Here is a 15924-nt window from a genome sequence, read left to right as displayed (position 1 = left end):
ATGTACGCGCTCATCAGCATTTAGCGTGCGCTGCGCATTTTACAGGTGTGCGCCAAGACGCGCTGAACGCTACATGTTGCATTTTTTGTTCCGCCTACATACTTAAAAAAATCGCGCACGCACGTGTGCACTCGGTGTGCGCCCAAAAATAGCATTACAGTCTATGTGATCGCTGACGAGCGCTTGGCACAGCGCACGTCAGCACCTTGTGCGCGCACGCAATTTGAGTAAACAATGTCTAGACACTTGTCTAAAACTCCTCCTAAACAAGCAACATTGTTTGGGAGGAGTGTAGATAAAAGAAGGTGTCTTCAGGGTCAGACAATTACTCTACAGACAGCCTTGCAGAGAGCAGACAAAAGCCCAGAAGAGCCTTCCAAGTGTGGATTCAAGCTTCAGGAGCCAAAATGTGAGTATTCTTCAACATAATGTCTGTGTGTCCTGTACAATTTTATAATGTACTAATGCATTTTTTTTTTTTTTCATTTCAGCATGTCTTCTTCTGGATCACTGTATTCGCCATCTCGGCAAGAACTGGCCCAAGTTGATCGTGAGGTGAGGATGTTGCTGCCTTTGGGTAAGTATACCTGTCTCTAGAAATGTGTTTTAATTTTTGATTTCTTTACAGACATCGGACACGGGCAGTGAAGATGGAGTGCGGGAGCGGTCTGAGCGGGAGGATTCAGAGTGGCAGCAGGGTAGTCAAGTCCTGACGAGGAGACGCAATGTGAGTATATAATGTGCCTTTTTTTTTCTGTCTTTATTTTCATCTTTTATCTTGCTTCTTCTATGTTTCTTTTTCTATCTTTTTCATTCTCCAAAATTACAAACATTCTAATATATTTCTTTTTTTCTAGGTTCCACAACGGGATGACGAAGAAGTCTACATCGACAACGAGCACCTGATCCGTCTTGTTGAGGAGCGTATCCCGTTGTGGGACAGCCGTGACCAGCAGTACAAAGACACAGTGGTGACCCGGCAGCTCTGGAATGAGGTGGCCGCAGCGATGATGGATGGCTGGGACAGCGCCTCTGCAGCTTCCAAAAGGGCGTTCAGTAAGTATAAAGATGCTCTGTGACACTGCATTGATTTTTTGTCCTGATGTTGCTTGTGTTTTTTTAGCAAGATATATTCTTGCATTGAAAACACCAATGCCATGTGGCACACTGTGATTAATTTTGGTCTTCAACTGCTGCATTGATTTCTGGTCCTGATGGTGCTGGTGTTTTTTTGGCAAGATATATTCTTGCATTAAAAACACCAATGCCATGAGGCACACTGTGATTGATTTTTGGTCTTCAACTGCTGCATTGATTTCTGGTCCTGATGGTGCTGGTGTTTTTTTGGCAAGATATATTCTTGCATTAAAAACACCAATGCCATGTGGCACACTGTGATTGATTTTGGTCTTCAACTGCTGCATTGATTTCTGGTCCTCATGGTGCTGGTGCTTTTATGGCAAGATATATTGTATTGAAAAGTTCAATATGTTGTGTGTGCTAATATTTAAGTTGCCTTAAGTGCATTTTATAATTTTCCTTTGTTTTCCCCAACAGTGAACAAAATACACACACGTTGGCGCTCGATGAAGGACCGCTTCAATACTGATGTTCGTGCTGAGGGACAAGTTCGGAGTGGTTCAGCGGCAAGGCGCAGAAGAAAGTACTGCTATTATCGAGAGTTGGCTTTCCTGAGACCGGTCCTTGCCAGCAGAGCGCAAGTTTTTTGTTTTTGTTTTGTTTTGTTATTACTATATGCTTTTCAACTCAACAGGTGATGCTTCTTGTAAATACATGATACTAACGTTTTCCCTTTCTTTCCACAGCACTTGGAGCAGCACCCTGCAACCTGTCCCGGGAGCGGTTCTTCATCAATCGACCTCGGACCCGTCCCAGCCATCCGACAGCCAGGAAGCATCTTGCAGGTCAGCAACACAGACAGCTGGTGACCAGGAAGCTGGTCCATCAGGTGTTCCCCTGTCCCAGGTCTCTGTCACTGGTTATGCGGGCACTACCCACCAGCGGCAGAGGACCTCGGACAGGCCTGTCATGCCCGAGTTCATGCACTTGAGCGAGGCCTTTTAGGCCAGCCTCAACGCACTGTCCGCCAGAATGGAAAGCGGTTTTTCCCTGATGGAACGTGGTTTTAACCACATGGAACACCGCTTCCACTCTGTCGACCAGCGCCTTGACCGTCTGGTGGCCGACCTCAACAGACCGGTGCACCATTTTTTCAGTAAAATTGAACAGGGCATGGCGGAACACCTTACTCCTGAGCAACAGCTGAGTGTGTTACAGGCCTGCAACACTGCTTACTTGCAGGCTATGCAGCAGAATCAGTATGTTCAGCAGTCAGTGATGTCATTTCCAACAGTTCCACCGCTGACTCGCTTTATCACACTACCGACTTCTGCTGCATACCACTGCACGGCCACCTGCATTCCCAGCAAAGCCAGACACCACTACACCACCCCAAGTCTGAGTGCTGCTGGACACTCCTCCACCACCACCACTATGTCAAGCGCTGCTCCTGTATGGAGCACCACCACCACCAAAGCACCTCCAGCTTGGAGCCAAACCACTACAGAACCTGCTTGGGCCACTGACACCACCAATCAACACCAAAGGAGCACCGCCAGCACTCCTCAGCAACAGAGCACCGCCAGCACTCATCAGCAAGTGAGCACCGCCAGCACTCATCATCTAAGGAGCACGGGCAGCACTCCGCATCAAAGGAGCACCACCACCACTCCTCATCGAAAGATAACCGCCACCAATTCTCCTCCTCACAGTCCCCAAAGAACTTTGGCTGAGATCCCAGACAGGCAGCCTCCTGCTCGGAGCACCGACCCAACTTTCTCCCCTTCTAGGAGCACCGCCACTGCCACTTGCAGCAGCTCCGCCACCGCCACCACAGAGCAGCAAAGTGGGGATCCGCATTCCCTTTTTTACAGGGCAGCGCCACAGTCCACCATCACCAGGCGGTCAACAAAAGTAAGGCGTTCACAGGCTGCCAGTCAGTCCGGGCAGGATATTCCTGCGCCAAAGAAAAAAGAAAAAAACAAACAAACTTTGTTCGTCAATTCACCCTCTCCTCCCAATGTCTCTCAACATGCCTCCTTGTCCATTCCAGAGCTCCCTTCCCCCAGTAGTTTCGTCGTCCCTGCTCCTAGAACCCCTTCCTCAACCTCCAGTCGTTCCTCGTCTCTCCACACACCCAAAGTATCCCAAACTTCCCCCAAACGTCATTCCTAATAAAATATTTTTTTCTTTTTGTTACAAAATAAATGTGCACTTGTGCTTTCACAAAATCTGGATTGGTTACTGTGTCTATCGCCAACTACACACACTGCGCCGTACACACACTGCACCGTACACTTAGCATTTTTGCCACCAGATATCTCCATTACTGACATGTTTCTTGTGTCAGTCTTGGAGATATGTGTTGTCAACGCAACAAATCTACATGACTTGTCTTTTCCACAGCAATCTCTACATTCTTGTAATATTGCACGGTTCCCCAACTCCAGTCCTCATGGGCCACCAACAGATCATGTTGTATGGAATCCTCTTTTTATTTCATTACAACCTGATCTGTTGGTGGACCTTGAGGAGTGGAGTTGGGGAACCCTTGTGGTTCCAGTCTGTGCAATATACAAGAATGTAGAGACTGCTGTGGAAAAGACAAATCATATAGATTGGTTTAAAAAAAAACAAACCAATCTACATGACTTGTCTTTTCCACAGCAATCTCTACATTCTTGTAATATTGCACGGTTCCCCAACTCCAGACCTCATGGGCCACCAACAGATCATGTTGTATGGAATCCTCTTTTTATTTCATTACAACATGATCTGTTGGTGAACCTTGAGGACTGAAATTGTGGAACCTTGCTGTATCCAGTCTGTGCAATATTACACGAATGTAGAGAGTTACCTACTCAGGAGTATTAGTGAATTCATGATGCACAAAACACAGCATCATAAATTCACTGATACACCTGGCTACTTGCTAATGGTATTGGGGGTGTAAAAACTGAGAATGCATTCAGTACAGGTATCAAAACGTTTTTTTTTTATTAACATACCAACAACATGCAATAACATTTTTTACAACATTTGCTCTTGCCATTCCACCCGTCCTACATCTGAGTTGAACTAGGCCGCAAATTGGTCCCTCATTTGGCCAACTTTAACGGATGACCTGAGAGGGTGCTGTGTAAATTCTGGCAAAGGATTAGGAGCAACATCATCAAGATCAAAGTTCAGGTGCTCTCGTGAAATTACAAAATTATGTAGAACAACACAGGCCTTGACCACCTCATCCACTGTTTCCAGTTTAAGGTTAATAGCTGTGCCAAGAATGCGCCATCTCGATACAAGTATACCAAAAGAACACTCTACTGTTCTCCTGGCCCTGGTCAGCCTGTAATTAAAAATTATTTTTTGTAGGTCCAAGTCCCGGCTGGAGTAGGGTTTGAGGAGGTTTTGGCACATCTGGAATGCTTCATCACCAACCATTACAAATGGCTGTGGCGGACCTTTGGTGTTGGGAAGAGGACGTGGCATGGGGAAATCGAAGTTGTTGCCATACAACCTCCTGCCCATGTCCGATGTCTTAAAAGCCTGGGAGTCATTCCCACGGCCAAATGCACCAATGTCCACTGCAATAAACTTACAGTCTGCATCCGCAATAGCCATCAGTACAGTAGAAAAGTACTTTTTGTAGTTATAGAACTCAGAGCCAGTTCTTTTGGGCTTGATAATCTGGATGTGTTTCCCATCCACCGCTCCTAAACAGGTTGGGAAATTGCATACAGTCCAGAATCTTTCGGCGATTTCCAACCACTTTGCTGCAGTGGGCATGGGCATGAAATCGGGACAAAGAACGTTCCAGAGAGCCCGGCAGGTGTCCGCTACAATTCCAGACAACGTGGAGATTCAAATCCGGTACTGGAAGTGCAGTGACGAGAGGGTCTCTCCAGTAGCCAGGAATCTGTAACACAAAGAAAACAATTAATATTTGTGTATACGTAATTTTTTTTTTCACACGTTTAATTAAAAAACAAACCAAAAAAAAATTCTCCAGCCTTTGGTTTATGAAAACTACGTACCTTAATGTGACCAGGAGCCATTCCTCAGGAGTAATCGCACGCCGGAGCTGCGTGTCCTGTCTCTGGATGACTTCTTTTACCCGACCAAGCAAATAGTGAAAGGTTTCTTTGGTCATCCGGGTATAATCCGTAAATTTCTCCGGGTTTGCCTGGAGCTCGCTGTAGAGGGTGTGGCACGCTCCACGGCTCTCACGGACTTCAATAATGGGATGTATCCACATACGCCGCTGCTGCAGTCTTCGCTGCCTCTCTCTCTCCCTCTGTTCATGACAAGCAACTGCATAAGCCTGAGCCATCCTCATGTCCAGATCCAAGTCAAAGTAAAAGCTCTTCCAGCGCAGATCCATGTTTCTCAAGTCAAATGCAAGCAAATGTGAAGAATTCAGCTGTAAAAAGGGGCTATATAAAGAATTTCCATAAGACACGCCCACTGCTTGAGTGTGTTGCAAGAATTTTCCAAGGATTTTTTCTCTAGTTTATTGCGCATAAAAAATGCAAACGCATGAAAAAGGCTTACAAACGCTTAAAAACTCTGCAATTTTTGATCGTTATACAATAATGCTACAAAAAAATGCAGCGTTTACAAGCGTTTGTATGCGCTTTTCACATGCGTTTCATGTGCGCTCCTAACGCAGCGCAAAAAAACGCTAGTGTGAAACTAGCCTAAGAAAACAATACGCCCCCTGAGGAAGGAGCCTTGCACTCCGAAACGCGCATCGGGGAGGGCTAACCGTCCTTCTCCTTTGCAGCACCCCCTACAACATCCAGGTATTATTGTTCTATTGTGATGCATGTCCGCTTTTCTGTGCCAGTAACCCTTCTTATGCCATATGAGCTATTTGCTCTCGGTATACTATAGTCAGCATATTTTTTGGCTGTGTTCTGTGGTGTGTAATTACCTCTTTTCACATGAGCACTTGCTCTTAGCATACTGCAACCAGCAGGCATACATATTTCCTGTGCATTAGGACGGTATAGGGTTGCTTTTTGAGCAAACTAATTCTGTTTGCTCTATATAAGCATTCGCTCCTAATACAGTATAGCCTGCATCATGGTTTATTGTATTCTGTGTTATATTTAGCTGCTGAGGTGCTTGGTCTGGACACCCATATTTCATGTGTGACCATCTCGTATGTGCAATATTCCCTGCCCCTACCATTGTACCTATTTATTTTTTTATATTTTGTATTCAATAAAATGTTCATGTTTTAATGGGACTTCATGGCTGCTCTTCAGTGACTTCTTAGCATGCTTTTTTGCAGTTGGCCCTGCATGTGTCCACTATATACACACATGTTGTGGGTGTCAGGTGGCAATTTGCCCTGTAATTACTGTCATTATTTCTCTCCTACATGTGCTATGTTTACTACAATTTGCTCATATTAATAAAACAATAATCTGGAGATGTTCATAGGATAGTATTTTAGGTATGCTCAATGTGATCAGTGCTGAAGTCATCATGTAGGACGGAGAGGAGGTGAGCTATGACCAGCATTTATTCAGAATAGTGTGATCCTGTGTTATCTATATATAACCAATAAATTACTAATATATATATATATATATATATATATATATATATATAAAAATTCAGCTCATGAGGATAGTGGCACGATCTCTATTGACCAGGAAGTGTTAGTGTAGTATTAGGCTCAGTGGCCAAAGTAAAAACTCCAGAACTTGAGGATAGTTTTTCAAATCCAATGATTTAGCGATGGCAGCCTACCTGATCTAATAGAACAGGAGGGATCAATAGACTGCTGGCCACCATGGGGCACTACAGGTAGTGTGCAAGGGTCCATTCTGTTTTAACATGTTTGGTTTTAAGAATAAGCCAAATGAAATTAGTTTTCACAAATGGATTCACCAAATAACTGATGCAAATGGAAGCAGACGTGCCCCATGGATTTTACTACAGGAAAACTGTACAATACCTGATCAATGAGCAAGTTGCAGAACTCTTGGAGTAGAACAATAATCCGGGCAGGAGTGTTGTAAAACGTGGAGTGACTCCAGATCAGGCAGATGGTGTGAAATAGGGAAGGGATTAACACATGGATCTGAGGAAATTCTGTCTCCTCCAATAATCTGATGTGAGATTCCAATGTTCTCAAGTGCAGATCAATATCTTCTGCTTCAACAAGAGCTGGAAAAAAGCAAAAGGTGAAGGCCTTCTGTGAGTTACAGCTCTATGACTAGATTGCACCATAAAACACAGCACACACATCCCAATCTGATGATTGCTCCAGCAGGTTGGAAGCACGGTGATCAAATTATGCATTACACCACGGCAAAGATTATGGTATCCTTTACATCAGAATGCTGCTTGATAAAGTGGAGTTTTTGCTTCCAACCCAGCCCACCATTTCTTTTGTTGTACGGCACATAGGGCTATTTAAATTTTTCCAAGGAGATGTTTTAATTTTTTTTTAATTTGTAGTTCTTATGTACTGATCAATGGGCAGATAAAAGAAAAAAATAGTGATGACATCTCCTTTAGCAAGTTAATTTAAATCACTCATCTCTGGCAGGAGCACACAGTTCCCTAGCCTCTTGGATTCCTGCTGGCTATTGGGCAGTATGCTCCAGCTTTGCCTTTGATTCATCGAAGGAGCCCAATTGCACTGAAGGTGGCTGCATTGGAAGCAACAAGTGCAATTCAGCATTCTGGCCAGCTTCAGAGCAGTGCTTACAATCGCTATGGAAAAGAGCTTGTAAACACTGCATAAGTCCCCCCACTGCTGACAGACTACAGTGGTGGACGGTAACCAAGCAACAAACAAAATTATAAATCACTGTTCTTGAGAACGGAGAAGATTTTTAGTAAACAAGTAAATTGCCTGTTTTTAAAGGCACTTTGCAATTTTAGCCGTTACTGATGTCTATAAAAAAAAATTTTCCAAAATTTTTTCCAAGTGCCAAGATTTTTTTTTGAATGGATTTGGGGTATTTGGAGGCTGCTGAATTAAAAAATTCTCCTTACTTTTGATGAATTGGTTCTAGTTTTTGAGAGAATTCATCCATGAAAGTAATGTATTCCCCCAATGTGTCCTGTGTGTGATAAATGCAAATGCTTTTGGCCTTTTGATTCTCTAACTGTGTCTTCGGTAATGAAATATCCCATGTAATTATTTTGTATTTCAATTTGTAGGCTCACAAGGCTATAAGAGAGATTTTTTTGAAGCCAGAATTCTCCTATAAGTAATTAACTATTAAATATCTCAGAAACTAGAGCCAATCTGAAGAAACCAAAGTCATATTCCTAATCAGCGCCATAAACTTAATCTGAAACCGTTCAGACTTCGTTGGCACCAAAATCACCGTACACCGTGTAATCGGCCATGAGAATATCCTGTCATCTGGGGGTTATAAAAAAATGGGTTTCAGCTAAATTAATATATACGCTGAGTGAAAGCTTCTACCCATTATCAAATCTTAAATTAGCAGCAGATTTGAGGGAAAAGAGGATTTTTTTCAGTAAAATTTGTTGGCATAAGCAATTTCTCTTTTGCGTGCCATGATTGGTAGCCATAGTGATTATCTGACTAGAATGTAAACCAAGAAGGTCGCTATGGTGTATAGTGAATGTATATACAGTATGTATGAGTTCTGAAAAATAGCTCACAAATGTGGACACATACAATACTGTACAAAAGTTTTAGGCATTCATCGAAAAAATACTGTAAAATTAGAATATGTTTAAAAATAGAAATGTTAGTAGTTTAACTTTTTCAAATACTATAATGCAAAGTGAATAAATAAAAGAAAACTAAATCTAATCAATATATTATTTATGTTCAAAACAGCAACAAAGCATTAGCTCTTCTAACTATACTTTCACACAGTTTTTGTAATAACTTAACAGAAAGATAGTTCCTAACATTTTGAACCACAGATTTTCTGTAGATGAAGCCTTTCACAATTCCTTCTGTCTCTTCAGGTAGTCCCAGAGAGACTCAATCATGTTGAGATCAGGGCTCTGTGAGGGCCCGATTATCACTTCCAGAACTCATTAGTCTTCTATAAAAGGAATCTGTCAGCAGGATTTCACAACCTAACCTGTTTATATATGCTTGTAACTCTTTCAAAGACAAATCTAGTAATACCTTTACATGGCCAGTCCGTTCCCCCTTTATGGATAATTCAGAGTTTAAATGGATGTGCAAATAAGGCAGAAGAGCTATGGTTGATCTAAAGCCTCTGTCACTCCAGCTGTACACCCCGCCCAGCACTGCCTCCAAATGCTTGAATGACAGTTCCTTTGCCTGAAGTTACACAGCAAAGAGGCTAAATGCACATATAAATAGCTGCCAGTTCTAGGCTGATGGCATTGCTTGCTACCTTCTGATTTCAAATGGGAATAAACATGAGGTGTCTTTGTCATGCTGCATTAAAGGGGTTGTCCACTACTAAGGACAACCCCTTCTTGATCAAAATGTTTGAAATCAAGATCCCAGAGTAGAGAGGCACACAAACCAAGCTGCTTGAGGTCTAGTGGGAAGTTTCCACAATCAGTGATGGTTTGGGGAACCATATCATCTGCTGATATAGGTCCACTGTGTTTCATCAAGACCAAAGTCAGCGCAGCCGTCTACCAGGAAATTTTAGAGCACTTCATGCTTCCCTCTGCTGACAAGCTTTTTGGAGATGGAAATTTCATTCTCCAGCAGGACTTGGCACCTGTCCACACTGCCAAAAGTACCAATACCTGGTTTACAAAACAACAGTATCACTGTGCTAGATTGGCCAGCAAACTCACCTGACCTTAACCCCATAAAGAATCTATGTGTTATTGTCAAGATGATGAGACACCCCAGACCCAACAATGCAGACGAGCTGAAGTAAATAATGGTGTCATGCCAATGTCAATCCACAAAAATATATTATACTATAAATGTTATACTAAATATTATACATATATACTTGTGTATTAGCCGAGTTTTTCAGCCCCTTTTTGGGCTGAAAAAGACCCTCTCGGCTTATACACGAGTCATACACCTGAAAGCCAGCAAGGGAGGGGGAGCAGGAGACATGATACTCACTCTCCTGGCGTCTGCATATCGGCTCTGCTACTTCTTCCTGTGCGGTCACATGGTACCGCTCATTAAAGTCATGAATATGGACGTGTCTCCACGCTCATGTGACCGCACAGAAAGACGACAGGAAGAGAGATGCAGACGCCGGGACTGAGATGTACCAGAGCCGGATATGCAGACGCCAGGAGGGTGAGTAGCACTGGGGGAGGGTGAGCCAGCCATGCCATGCCATAGGGATGCCATAAGGAGAGGTGAGTATGTCATTTTTTTTAAATCGCAGCAGCAACATTATTATATGGGGCATATATGGAGTATGTTATGGGCCACCAATAACCTTTGTACAGCATTATATGGGGCATATATTAATATGGAGCATGTTGCATTTGACACCCTCGGCTTATACTCGAGTCAATAAGTTTTTCCCAGTTTTTTGTGGCAAAATTAGGGGGGTTGGCTTATACACGAGTATATACGGTACATACAAAAGTTTAAAAAAAAAGACCTTCAAAGTGATTAATCCAGTTTGAAGCTAATTATAATAGACTAGCATCACAGCACGCCCCAGAAGAAGCTCGCCTGAAGAAAAGACTTTGTTGCTTCCCTTGTAATGTAAATACATATTTATATTTTTTAAGAAGAATTTAATTGAGTAATGGCCTTCTGATAATTTCCTGCACGGTATGGCTCTCATCATGTTCTGTAAAATAATTTTAAACTCAATTTAATATCGTAACCCAAGAGGTCAGGCAACAGACTGGACCTAGGATCTAAAGAAAGTGATTTGGGAAATATTCTTTTCAGCATATACAGTATTTATAATAGTATAAGAGTCATGGACAGTTTAACGTTGCAGAGCAGAAGGGAAAACTCTTCAAATAAATTAAAACTATCACCTAAATGAGGTGCTTTCAGTATCTCCCATGCAACGGGACTGAACATGAACTCTCGGCCCAAAGGGCAGATAGATCCCATCTGTGCTGTTGACTGACATAGTTCCGCTAGAATTGCTGGGAGCTTGCGGTGACTTTCGACACATTTGTATACCATGCTCATGTTCTTGAATGCTATGCAAGTGATTATACCTACCAATTTTTATTAATTAAATTAAGAAAATATTTTGTTTGTGTGTTATAAGTTCTAAGTCAATGTCTACCCTACAACATGCCTAGCCACTTGGATTAGCATACTAAGCCAAATCAAGTCTTCTCCAAAAGGAAAAGACCAACATCTGCAGACAGCTGGTTCAAGGTTCTTGTCCTTTAACAGTGGAGAGTAGAGTACTGGTTGGCTGAATGAGAGACCATTGATGAAAGTCTAGAGGGTAAAGTTGTTTTTTTTTTTGTGGAAAGTACCAAGCTTGCATGAGTAGACGTATGGGCCAGGAAGAGGGCCAAGTATCATACATATTTCCAGGGAGTACTGTTTGCCTGGCAATATTACCCACTCCCCAAATGTCCCGGCAATCAAAGTCTAAATTAAAAAAGATGTATAGAATAGAAAACTCAAAAGGAAAAATGAATATGTTTCTTGTGATATTAGGATTAAAATTGCACAATACATGTCTAGATTTCTAAGGAAACATCTACTGTCCATATATTCAAAGCTCCCAACCGTCCCGGATTTGGCAGGACAATCCCGTTTTTGATTGCATGTCCCGCTGTCCCGGGCGGTAGCTTATTTTTCCCGCATTTCACTGAGCCGCCACGCCCCCCCAGACAGACCCACCGGCCACCGCAGCCCCACAGTGATGAATCCCAGCAATGACATTGCTGATCGCTGGGTTCTTCAGCGCGCACAGGACCTATGATGAGGTCACAGGAGGGGAGGAGTCAGGGGTAAATTGATCAGGGGCGTCCGAGGCCCCTGATCATGTGACCCCTGACTCCTCCCTTCCTGTGACCTTATCACAGGTCCTGTGCGCACAGCCCTGACCCCTGAGTGTCTGCAGGACTCTGCTGTGCTGGTTGTCATGGTGCTGGATGAGGTGAAGTTTATGTGTGGGGTCAGGAGGGGTTTTCAGTGTGGATGTAGCAGAGCCGTGTGCATACGAGGTGTACGGAGCAGAGAGTCGCACATGTACGAGGTGTACGGAGCAGAGCCACGTCTGTACGAGGTGTACGGAGCAGAGCCACGTCTGTACGAGGTGTACGGAGCAGAGCCACGTCTGTACGAGGTGTACGGAGCAGAGCCACGTCTGTACGAGGTGTACGGAGCAGAGCCACATCTGTACGAGGTGTACGGAGCAGAGCCACGTCTGTACGAGGTGTACGGAGCAGAGCCACGTCTGTACAAGGTGTACGGAGCAGAGCCATGTCTGTATGAGGTGTACGGAGCAGAGCCACGTCTGTACGAGGTGTATGGAGCAGAGCCACGTCTGTACGAGGTGTACGGAGCAGAGCCATGTCTGTATGAGGTGTACGGAGCAGAGCCACGTCTGTACGAGGTGTACGGAGCAGAGCCACGTGTATACGAGGTGTATGGAGCAGAGTCGCACATTTACAAGGTGTACGGAGCAGAGTTGCACGTGTACGAGGTGTACAGAGCAGAGTCGCACGTGTACGAGGTGTACGGAGCAGAGTCGCACGTGTACGAGGTGTACGGAGCAGAGTCACACATGTACGAGGTGTACGGAGCAGAGTCGCACGTGTACAAGGTGTACGGAGCAGAGTCGCACATGTACGAGGTGTACGGAGCAGAGTCGTACGTGTACGAGGTGTATGAAGCAGAGTCGCATGTGTACGAGGTGTACGGAGCAGAGTCGCGTGTATTCGAGGTATACGGAGGGGAACCACGTGTGTAGGAGGTGTATGGAGCAGAGCCGTGTTTGTACGAGGTGTACGGAACGGAGCTCTGTGTGTACAAAGTGTACAGAGCTGAGCCGTGCGTTTACGGAGCAGAGCCGCGTGTGTACGAGGTGTATGGAGCAGAACCGCGTGTGTACAAAGTGTATGGAGCAAAGCCGCATGTGTACAAGGTTTACGGAGTGAAGGCATGTGTGTACAAGGTTTACTTAGTGTGGCTGCGTGTGTACAAGGTGTACAGAGCAGAGCCACATGTGTATGAGGTTTACGGAGTGGAGCCGTGTGTGTGCGAGGTGTACGCAGCGGAACCGTGTGTGTACGAGTCATACAAAGCGGAACCGTGTGTGTATGAGGTGTCCCGGATCCAGCGGGACAGTCCTGATTTTGATAGTCTGCCCCAGCTGGGAGCTTACTTTTCCTGGACACAGGATTACACGGCGGAGCTCCAAAGAGCACTTTAAAATTCACACGTGACGTTCTAGCACGTCGGAAGCGACGTGCTAGAGGCTGACCGGAAATTAGGTAATTTCAGGAGGAGATTGTGACAGAACCATGGAGGCACTTCAGGGAATGCTTCAGATCCATCACCATGTCCTCCTCTGATAGCGTGGACAGCGGGATCGCCTTGGACTCGGGGATGCCGGCCATGTGAGTGGATCATGATATGTCCTGCACCGGGAGGCTCATGTGGGCATTACAATGGGAGCCGGGCTGCTATACTATCTTTATAGAATCTTTCTTCTTTCTCTCTCTCTTTCTTTCTTATTCTCTGTTCTTTCTTTCCCCCCTTCCTTTCACTCTCTCTGTTCTCTCTTTCTTTCCCCTTTCTCTCTAATCTTTCTCTCTGTTCTTTTTTTCCCCTCTTCCTTTCTCTCTCTCTGTTCTTTCTTTTGCTATGTTCTTTCTCTCGCTAATCTTTCTTTCACTCTGTTCTTCCTTTCCCTCTCTGTTCTTTCCTCTATTTCACTCTCTGTTCTTTCTCTCTCTCTGTACCATCATTCTTTCTTTCCCATCTCTCTATGTACTTTATTTCCCCTCTTTCTCTCTGTTCTTTCCTTTCTTTCTTTTTCTCTTTCTCTCTCTGTTCTTAATTTCTTTCCCCTCTCTCTCTCCGTTTTCTTTTTTCTCTCTCTGTTCTTTTTTTCCTCAGTACCAGTAAGTGTGCCCACAGTACCAGCCACTGTGCCCTCAGTACCAGTCAGTGTGATCGGCAGTGCTAAATGGGTTTGTTTGGGGCATGGACATGTGTGACTAGTTGTGAAATGAGCGTGGTTGGGGGTGTGGCCTAAAATTTGCCGCTGCGCGCGCCACAGTCGTCGTCCCTCTTTCTGTCAGGAACACCGCACTACACTCGCTCACTTAGCCAGTGCGCATGTCCTGAGTACAAAAAACCGTGCTCAAAGATACTTGTGGAGCAGGGCAGCAGCGGTGACAGTGCGTGCTTCAAACTATCAGGACCTGAAGCATGTAACTGCTGGGGGCGTGGCCTAAGCTCCACAGAGCTAGGAGCTGCAGGGAAACTCCTAGAAAGGTAACTACGGGACAAGTTACCAAGGGGGATAGACAGGGGCAGAAACCAGATCAAGCCGGGGTCAATGCACGAGATAGCAGGACAGTACCAAAGGGTTAGACAGAGCGGATAGTCAGGACGTAGCAATAGATCAGAAAACCAGAACGGGCAATAGACGGTACAATAGGGGCAAACGGTAGCGGAGTAACAATAGCCAAGCAAGGAGGTCAGAACCAGAGAAGACAATAGTACCTAAAGCGTGAGACGGAGATCAGAGTGATGGGACAGGCCGGGTCATACACGGGAATCAAACAAGCAATGCAGTACACGCACACCAGGGGGGGTCGGTCAGACACACAGCCAGAATAACAGTATAGCTGACAGAGAATGCTAGTCTGGAGTGAGTATAAATACCCCTCCCAGATCCAAAGAGAGGCCGGCAAAAGTTAACCCTGTGAGAACAGGACATTAACCATGTCCTAACCATGACACTTTCCTTTCTTCAAAAGTTGGGAGGTATGATATATTTAAAAATAACAATAACCATAAACCAACAGTAGAAATGTTAGTGTATGAGTTCCACAAGTCTTCACATCATATATGCATTCAGTTTCTGAAGAACTTACCATTTTTAACCTCTGTAATTATGTTCTGCAGTGTTGGATAGTAACTGCTTTCTTTTTCTTTCAAGATGACAGACATTTTCTGAACAATAGGTGCTTGGAGCTAGAAATGGTGAAAAAAAAAAGCATTTTAAAAAAGGGTAATTTCGAAAGTGTAGAGATAATATGATTTGCACTACACTATGTAGCAACATATTTAAGGTTAATTTTAAACAAAAAAATACCTCACCCCTCTACTCACCAAAAAAAAGGGGAAAAAAATAAATATTTACATTTTGCGTTTTGCCTACCCATTTCAATATTTCTGTTTGGCAACAGTACACCAAATAAATATGCTGTGGTCTGTTGCAGATTTTTAGTAGTTATATAGCTGCCACTCAACTTAAGTATAATCAGAAGAAGATTTATTTGTAGTACGCAAGAAAAACGTTTCAGTCAATTGTGACCTTCTTCAGTTACGTGCTGTACTAGATGTGTAGCAATAGGTTATATACCTATTGTATAGCTTGGTATGCTGATAATTAGTGCGATCCACCCTCAGATGGTGGTCAAGGTGGTTGGGTAACTGTCTGTGGTAATAAGAAACTGAGCCAGGACAAATCTTGACACACAGAGTCAACTGTTAGCTGAATCATGGATGATGATGATGAATCGGAGGTGGAAAAGAATTGGGAACAAGACCAAAGAGGTGATTTGTCAGACAAGGTTGGTATTGGCCTCATCGACATACAGCACATGCAATGTGTGGCCATAACAGAGTCTGGGGAAAAATCTGCTTGTTCTGCGGATAGCTCTTGAGCAAGTGTTGTTGCAACATTTGTTGATATAGGAGGTGGGTGG

General features: G+C 44.1%; 1 protein-coding gene across 1 annotated transcript in view; it reads right to left on the bottom strand.

Annotated features, from left to right (window-relative positions):
* The window catches only part of DNAH11 (dynein axonemal heavy chain 11), a 395178-nt gene that overhangs the window by 320047 nt on the left and 59207 nt on the right, over positions 1 to 15924 (bottom strand). The window contains exons 6-7 of the mRNA XM_073581471.1: positions 15088 to 15187; positions 7049 to 7260 (exon numbers count right to left, since the gene is read on the bottom strand). Of these exons, the coding sequence (XP_073437572.1) occupies positions 7049 to 7260; positions 15088 to 15187 (312 nt within the window). The remainder of the gene's footprint in view (positions 1 to 7048; positions 7261 to 15087; positions 15188 to 15924) is intronic.

The sequence above is a fragment of the Dendrobates tinctorius genome, unplaced genomic scaffold (genome assembly GCF_039654945.1).
Source record: "Dendrobates tinctorius isolate UK_male_01 unplaced genomic scaffold, ASM3965494v1 ptg000070l, whole genome shotgun sequence".
Taxonomy (NCBI): Eukaryota; Metazoa; Chordata; class Amphibia; order Anura; family Dendrobatidae; genus Dendrobates; species Dendrobates tinctorius.
This window is presented reverse-complemented; position numbering and strand designations above follow the sequence as displayed.